The 8,343-nt window shown below is 50.2% G+C and overlaps 1 protein-coding gene across 2 annotated transcripts in view; it reads left to right on the top strand.

The window, feature by feature from the left end:
* The window catches only part of KIF9 (kinesin family member 9), a 28,190-nt gene that overhangs the window by 15,742 nt on the left and 4,105 nt on the right, over nt 1-8,343 (top strand). The window contains exons 15-19 of one of the 2 annotated variants that reach the window (XM_009323830.1): nt 884-998; nt 2,309-2,519; nt 4,888-5,096; nt 6,896-7,075; nt 7,306-7,313. In XM_009323830.1, coding sequence (XP_009322105.1) covers nt 884-998; nt 2,309-2,519; nt 4,888-5,096; nt 6,896-7,075; nt 7,306-7,313 — 723 coding nt within the window. Of the gene's footprint in view, nt 1-883; nt 1,015-2,308; nt 2,520-4,887; nt 5,097-6,895; nt 7,076-7,305; nt 7,314-8,343 lie in introns of both variants that reach the window. The other variant, XM_009323829.1, reaches the window with a different exon arrangement.

Genomic DNA, 8,343 nt, shown 5'->3' with positions numbered 1-8,343 from the left:
CTGAACCTTGAATTGCCTCAGGTTCTCAACTTTTCCCCATTGAAATCTGAAGCTCGGAAATGTTAATGGGATGAGTGTGTCAAAAAACTCGCAGAGAGCAGAGGTGCACCAGTTAACAAAGGGGCATTCGTATCAGCAGAGGATTAGGCCTGTTATCTGAACAGAATAATTTATATGGTGTTTGCAAGCCATAAATTTAGATGTGGACTCTAACTTACAGTTTATAATCTATTTTTCATTACTTATTTCCGTCTGTGAAATATTTTCTCTCTGAAGTGGATATTTCCTTGCCTTGGTTTTACCCAGTACGGCGGATAAAATAATCATTATCTGTTATGCAGAGTCATATACTTGTCCTGCAGCTTAACTGAAGATGCTTTGAATTTTTTGGAAGAAAGGCACAAGGGAAAATGCAAAGTATTTGTATAACAGAGAAGCACGTGGTCTCTAACAGGCCTATTCAAGTCTTTATTTAAAGAAGTGGAAAACAAAACTGAAACCTGATTTAGGTAGATTTTAGTGCTTAATGGCCCCTCTGTTTTATAGTTGAAGCAATATGAGAAATAGTATAGGAAACATAATTGTCTTACGTGTCTTCACTAAATGAAGACTTCTGAGGGTGCTTTTATTTCTGTGACACTAGACCCAAGTTATTCTCCCCCTACGGCATATGAATTTGAGGATAATTTTGGCCCTATTTTAGTTTACGCTTCATTCTTATAGATGTGTTTCTCTGAAATACTTGGTAGCAAATAGAGATGTCTGGATTGGATTGTACAACAGGATGGAATAGCTGCTGGGCAAGGGCTGTATAGCTTTTGTGGTCTAGACAGCTACAGATCTAACGCTTCCTGGTCCGTGTTTTATTTCTTCCTGTTTCCAGGCAGGTGTGGTTGATGTGGATGGCCGTTTGGTGCGGGAAGAGGATGGACGGGATTTTGGGACTAGAACTGCTCCTTTTTCATCCAGGCGTGGTGGGAAGAAGAAATCCGGGAAAAGCAATGAGCCGCCCAAGTGAGTTTAGTAGCCAGACAGCTCTCCCTTTCCTCTGATAATGTGTCATCGCAGCGACTGGTTCTGGTCAAGGTGTGACAGGCAGCCCGTGGAGGAAGGCAGAGACGAAGCCGGCTTAACGGGTGTGTGGGAGTTTTGTGTTTCCTCAAGGACGACATTCCAGCATAGTGCTGCAAGGGTTTGTGGTGTCCTTGTGGCCACCAGCAACACCATCAGGAGGATGTTAGGGGAACGCGTGTGGCTGGCAGGCACAGCCTGTGGTAGGGTAGACCTCTATTACGGGGAAGATTTACTGCGAACGGTTCATCTCTGGGTCTGTTACGGATGAACCAAGACCACGGAGTGCTGCGGAGGGTGTGAGCTGTAGACACAGAGGGTGGACGGGCTTTGAGCTGAAGAGCTTTGCAGCCAGCCCAGACAGGGTTAGCCTGTGACGAGAGGTGGAGAGCTGAACACGCAGGCAGGGGAACAGTCCTGTGATGGCGTCAGAAGACATGTTAAACCTGCAGTTTTTCTTTAAAGTGTTAGGTAGAAGGAGATCTGCTAAGTGGAAAGGGAGGAAGGGACAGCGGACAGAGGAGCAGATAAGGAGAAGGGATTTTGAGAGGGAAGGGGGAACCAGCAATCAGTACTGAGCAGAGAAAGATCCTTCAATTTATAGAAGTGAGGTCCCTGCATTGGCAGTTTCTACAACTACTTCTGTGGCCGAGAGCATCAGCTCGGTTCCTCCCTGACATTTCCCTGAAGTCCTTGTGTTAGAGAGGAGGGGAACCACCAAGGCTTTAGTATCCACATGACACGGGAGACTCCTCTGTGCAGTTTTTTTTTTAGGGAGATGGAAGGAGATCTGGCAAGCACTTTTCTGTGTCTCTTTCAAGTCACACTATCCCCTGCAGACAAGGCTGGCGGTGTTTGTGGAGGTGAGCTGAGGGAGAAGAACAGAGAGCTGGGCTTGATTTAGATGTGGTGTTAGATCAAATCCTAGGGCGTTCAGTTTGTAGGTTTCTCTGAGGGTAAAGAGGGTTATCCCGTCTGCAGGTGTGCCTCAATCCAGACAGGGTGGGACTGTTGTCCTTGTGATCCTTCTCAAGAGAGCTAGTCCAGCCTGGGCCACGTTCTATAGTATTTGCCACACAAGGCCGTCCCTCTACTCTAGGAAGTAAGGATTTGTGAGAACAAGGCTGATCTTATTCCTTGCCAGTAGATTATTTCACTGCAACATCAGACTGCTAGTTTTTGAATCGGCAAAGCTAGCACCTGCAGCATGTTTGGGTTTCAGTTTCCCATTGTGAAGAAATTACTCTGGTTCATCTTTTTCCCCCTGTCAGGAAGGAAGGAATCAGGAGCTCTCGGAGAGATCTGGATGTTTTCTTACCATCAAAAAGTCAGGTAATAATTTCCACCAAGGATCCGGATGTGAAAGAGGGAGCAAGGAACCAGGATACAGCAAATATTGATGCAGAGCTCTCAAAGCCAGCTCCCGTGGAGGACTCCCAGCGGCCCAGGTAAGCTTTCCCTGTATGGGAGTAAACCACCTTTGCCAGAGGGTGGTTTAGACCGGAGTGATTGCATTGTGTTCCCCTAGTACAACTACCTGCTTCAAAGTAAAGAGGAGAGATTCGGAGATCTTCATTGCTTGGATGCAGAAATACATTGTAGGACAGCAGTGGTTGTATGGACACCCTTTATACCGAAGTGCGTTGGTGGCGGTCATCTTCTCCATCTGCTTTGAGCTCTGTCCTGATCAGTTGCTCTATTAAGTGTGAAGTCTCTGAAAATCGCAGCACTCTGCGCCCTTTGGTTAGTAGTAGAAGTGCAGAGAGACCTCATGTCCAGCCACAAAACCCCAGAGAGTCATGAAAATGGGTCGATAGCTGCACAAGATCATGGCAGGAGGTGCCGTATCAAGACAGAAGAGTGGAGAGCGGCCAAAAATGCAGCAATGTGCCAGTCATCTGCTTGTACCACGACAAGAATTTAGCATGGGAGGGCAGCACTGAATTGCATTTCATTGTGCACGTGCCCCTGTACTCGGCCCTGGTGAGGCCGCACCTCGAACACTGTGTTCAGTTTTGGGCCCCTCACGACAAGAAGGACGTCGAGGTGCTGGAGCGTGTCCAGAGAAGGGCAACGAGGCTGGTGAGGGGTCTGGAGAACAAGTCTGCTGAGGAGCGGCTGAGGGAGCTGGGGTTGTTCAGCCTGGAGAAAAGGAGGCTGAGGGGAGACCTCATCGCTCTCTACAGCCACCTGACAGGAGGTTGTAGCGAGGGGGGGGTCGGTCTCTTCTCCCATGACCTTTTTAAAAAAGATTTGGACATGAGGAAAAATTTCTTTACTGAAAGAGGCGTTAAACATTGGAACAGGCTGCCCAGGGAAGTGGTGGAGTCACCATCCCTGGAAGTATTTAAAAGACGGGTAGATGAGGCGCTGAGGGACATGGTTTAGTGAGCATGGGGGTGTTGGGTCAACGGTTGGACTCAATGATCTTAGAGGTCTTTTCCAACCTTCAATCAATTCTATGATTCTGTGATTCTGTGATTTCGGATGGAGTTGATGGGGTAAAAAATGCTAAGGCTACCAAGGCCGAGGACTCCTTCCAGGAGGATGCACTCAACAGCATGAAGCTGTTCAACTCAGAGGAGCTCAGCCAGGACCCCACACAAACCAGTGTGGACACCACGTTTCCCATCACCAGCCAGCTTTTCTTGCTGAAAGCTCTCAAGCTGCAAGCGCCGCAGCTCTGAAGTCTTATGAGCACCTCCATTGCCTGAGTTGTCCAGTCCTTGCTTGTTCCTGCCGCCCAGGGGGAGCATCGCAGTGAAGCTGTCCCAGGAGAATTTACTCCTAAAGCACCTTAACATGTTATCGTGTTCCTCCATGCCCTCTGCATGCGTTTTAGTATTCCTAAAAGTCCTGTGGCTGGCAGGGAAGGCTGCTGCTGCAGCTGCATAAGGCACAACCCAGAGTGCTTAGCGGCTCAGTAGCTGGCCGTCAAAGCTGTAGCTGTGGCAGTCTGCCCAGTGGCCATTGTTTACAGCGCTTTGCCAGCAGTTTGGCATGGGAAGCGGTCTCACGCAGCCTTTGAGGAGTTTGAAAAATGCCCTTAAGAGGTCAATCAGGGGCAGGCAGTAGTCAGAGTTTTGCTTTGACCGGTCTGGACTGAAGAATGTGGAGACTTCTAGCCACCTTCTGCTAGCAGATCCAGCCTGCTCACCAAGAACAACCTTACGCAGCACAGAGCAGCATCCGTGGGAGTGTGATGTTCTCTTGAGGGCCTCTCCTTTTGCCCAGTGTGGTTTGTGTTGAAGTAAGAGCTGGTGGTTCCTGGGGGCACGTTTGCATCGGAGCCATTTCATAGAAAAGGCAGGATTGACACATGCCACTTCGAATTCAGTCTTTCTAAATAGGCAAGACTTAAAAGCCATGGGCGGCAGCGTTGTAGAGCCGGCCAACACACGCAGCGATGGGGTTTGGTTGGCAGAGGTGACCGGTCTGTGCTGGGAATCCAGCGAGGAAAGAACAAAGGCGTTTCTGCTTAACAATGGGGAGGAACAGTATTCGTTATTCTTCTGAAAATTCAGACCATTAAAGGTCCACTTTCCAGGGAAGACTCAACTCTGAGGCATCTCCTGAGGAATGTCGTTTCTACGTAAATAACTCTTTCTTCTGGGAGTAGTACTGGGGGAAAGTGGGTATGAAGGTTGGCACAGAGACAGTACCAGGGTGCAGCTAGCACGACGAGATCCTCAAAGAGCCCATTGAAATACCAGCCACAAACCTCAGCTATGGCCACTCCCATGAACTGTCATGCTGCAGGGCAGAACAAACTGACCTCCCCATGTCTGTGTCTCTTTTCTTTGAATTCTGTTGCAGCTCCCCTCCATCCAAGCCAGTGGCATTTGAGCAGTTTAAGGAGGAGTGCGGAAGTGAGATCAGCCGGATCTTTAAAGAGAACAAAAGCATCCTCCTTGCCAGGAAGAAGAGAAGCAGTACCGTAGCGCAGAGGATCAACTTCATCAAGCGTGAAATGGAGGGCATCAAAAAGGCTCTGGAGGCTCAGAAGCAGGAGCGGTGGCAGCAGGGTAAGTCGCTGTGTGGAGACTGGCCAGCGAGAACCTGACAGAAGAGGGGAGCCGCTGGTTCCAAAGCAGTTCTGGTGGTGAGACCGCCAGACCACCACTGGCCAGCAGTACCGTAGCGCAGAGGATCAACTTCATCAAGCGTGAAATGGAGGGCATCAAAAAGGCTCTGGAGGCTCAGAAGCAGGAGCGGTGGCAGCAGGGTAAGTCGCTGTGTGGAGACTGGCCAGCGAGAACCTGACAGAAGAGGGGAGCCGCTGGTTCCAAAGCAGTTCTGGTGGTGAGACCGCCAGCCCACCACTGCCGCTTGCCAGGCCAGCGGGGCAGGCCGGGCTTTACGCCCTAGCTCTGCAGCTGGCCTTGTGGTTTGCCACCTGAGTCCTCCACCTGAGTCCTCCACACTTCAGCCTCATCGAGTCGGCGCTGCTCAGGCTTTACGCTAGTGAGGTGAGCTGCAGTCAGGTTGATTCCTCTGCCCACGCTTTGATGGATCAGGCAGCGTACTGCTGACAAATGCAGGTCAGCGCAGTGCAGAAATCACGGGTAGCAGGCTTGCCCTTACTGTGGTGGAGATGTACTGCATCTCCTACAGCTTGATTTCATCTAGATTAGGGTCTGGATTATGAAAGTCAAAATCCCAAACTGCAAGGTACTAGAGGGGAAAAAAAAAGGGGGCAAGTGCCTTCCCACTTTGCTGCGGCAAGATGTTCGTTAGGTGGAATATGCCTGGGTGAGAGTAGGAAGCGTGTCAGGTTTCGTGCTCCTTGCAGCAGGGCTCCCAAGAGTCGGTGCTGTTGCGTTCTGCAGAGGAGCAGAGAAGAAACACTTCTGGGCAAGGAGAGAAATCTGAAACAAATGGCTTTAATAGCAGAGTGGTCTAGAGTGCTCTGCGTGTGATGGCGAGGAAGTAGCGGTGGTGTTCCTTGCATGCAGGGAGGACAGCAAAACAACTCAGGTCTGTGAAACTACAGCCTTAGCTATTGCCAGGCAATTAGCGGGAAATAAGAGGGAACGAGAGAGAAAGAGAATGGTCACCAGCAACCGGACCCTGGCTAGTGAATGAGGGCCAGAGAGTCAGACCCAGCGTGAATGCTGCTCTGCCGGTTTCCGTTTCTCTTCCTACGGAGAGACTTTTATGACCACGCTTTGCAAGGGGCCTTTTCCCATAGGGTCTGATCCTGCAAGATGCAAAGCTCTTTCGGCTAAATGATGAGCAAATCAGCTTGAATCCATATCGAAGTGAGGGTCTGTCTTTTCATGGGCTCTTTGCTTCTTTTGGGCCTTTGCTCTTTGTGATGACATCTACCAACGGGTGGTTTATTGTGGATGCTGGAAACCACAGGAATAAACTGATTTGAGGGAAACCAAGAACAAGAGATGTTTATCACAGGGAAGTACCTCTGGCTTAACTGTCCCCAGAGGGCTGACCAGCCCTTTGTCTCAAAAACCCTTGCCATGGCTGCCCAGGGAGTTTTTCAGTAGGAGCCATAAAAGCCCTAAGTGATACCCTCCAGCAGGCTGTCACCTGGGTGTCTTTCTGCGGAGCCTGGTCCCTCCTCTTCGTCTGCACGTGTCCCAGTTTGGGGAGGACTGATGTCTGAGCGGGTTCAGGAGTTCAGCGGTGATTTCTGCCCCACACCACTCCAACACTGTATTTGTAGAAAGCATGTCTAAGGAAATGTCAGTTGTGTGGTTAACCTCAGTATAACTGGGTAACTACCGTGTGGTTCGAAGCATAATGACTGTTCTTCGTCCCTCTCCACCCTCGTGAGAAACCTTCGTTTCCTTTTCTTACCCTCCAGGAGAGTACGTTGATGAGAAAGGACAGATCATAATTGATGAGGAGGAGTTTTTACTCATCGTGAAGCTGAAAGACCTGAAGGAAGAGTACAGGTCCGGTTATGCTGAACTGCAGGACCTGAAGGCAGAAATCCAGTACTGCCAGCATCTGGTGGACCAGTGCCGGAACAAACTCATCTCAGGTACTGGCTCGCCAGGGCAGTTTCTGAACAGCCTCCAGTTTAGCTGGGAGGCTTGATAGCAGCTCAGTACTGAAGCATTTCACAGACATGTTGCATATAAGCCAAGTCCATCATCCTCTGTTGTCATTTTTCTTGTTGCCTTCCAGGCTTGTTTTTCATTGACGATTGGTTTGGTTTGGTTTTTTTTTTTTTTGACATAACGCTGAATTGCTGCAGGTTCTCTCTCACAGATAATGACGTACTGCTCCTTGGTCATGCCACTAGACGCAATGCTGTGGGTAAAAGCCTTTCACAATGAAGTTGACAATAATGCTCCCACTGTTGGCCCTGGTTCTCACCCTCGATTTCATTTAATAGAGGTGGTGGCTAAAGAACTGCACTGGGCCGGGGCTCTGGATTGCAGATGCCTCCCCTGTACCGCTGTGAGATCAGCATTACTCGGGTTCCAGTGCTGCAGCACGGGCGCCTTGGCAGGAAGCAGAGCTTGGTCATTTTAGCGTGTTCTTCACAAGAACCACCCTCGTGGTGACGAGTCACACCTCTGCTCAGGGTGATCCGTGCAAATTCCGTGGTGTGCTCCGCCGCAAGCCGCTCAGTTTGAGTCTGGGGTAACGGGAGCACAGTCCTGCTGTATCCCCAGATTTGTCCTGTGTGATGGAAGACAGTAGGTGTACGACTGCCAGAGTCCCAAACGTTTGGATGCTGCGCGCATGGCAACACTTTATTTTCGACAAACTCGCCAGAGCACAACTTGTATCCATCAGTGCATCCCACGCTGAAAGAAATGCATGGCTCGTTCCAGGAGATGATGGACAGGGCCAAATCGTAATTGTGCAGAAACTTTGCCACTGGTTTGTGCTGGATCCGGGTTTGGCATTTTTTTGGGTGCTCCCGATGTTTGCTCTTTGTTTAAACGTGCAGGCGCGGACTCATTCGATATCTGTGTCATCCCAGAGCGAAGAGGTCATCTCGGAGCTAAAACCAGGGTAAAAAGTCAGTGGCGTCGCATCGTGTCCGCAGCGCCTAGCAAGAGCGGGGCTCTGCGCTTAACCTTCTTTATCCCTCGTGACTCCCACGACGGAAAGCAGCTCCGTTCCTGGGGCCCCTCCTGGGCAGCACAGCCTTCTTCGGGGGCTGTGGGCTCTCCCGCTCCATGGGGAAACGTGCCAGAGGAACGGAGCAGAGCACAGCCGCTTGGCAGCAGGCATCGGGGGAAATGCCCAGTATTAATAAGGACCGAATTCCTACTGCATCGCAGCACCTGCTGT

This window comes from Pygoscelis adeliae, unplaced genomic scaffold, assembly GCF_000699105.1.
Source record: "Pygoscelis adeliae isolate BGI_AS28 unplaced genomic scaffold, ASM69910v1 Scaffold455, whole genome shotgun sequence".
Taxonomy (NCBI): domain Eukaryota; kingdom Metazoa; phylum Chordata; class Aves; order Sphenisciformes; family Spheniscidae; genus Pygoscelis; species Pygoscelis adeliae.
The sequence above is the reverse complement of the archived record's forward strand: the minus strand, read 5'-3'. Positions and strand labels throughout refer to the sequence as shown.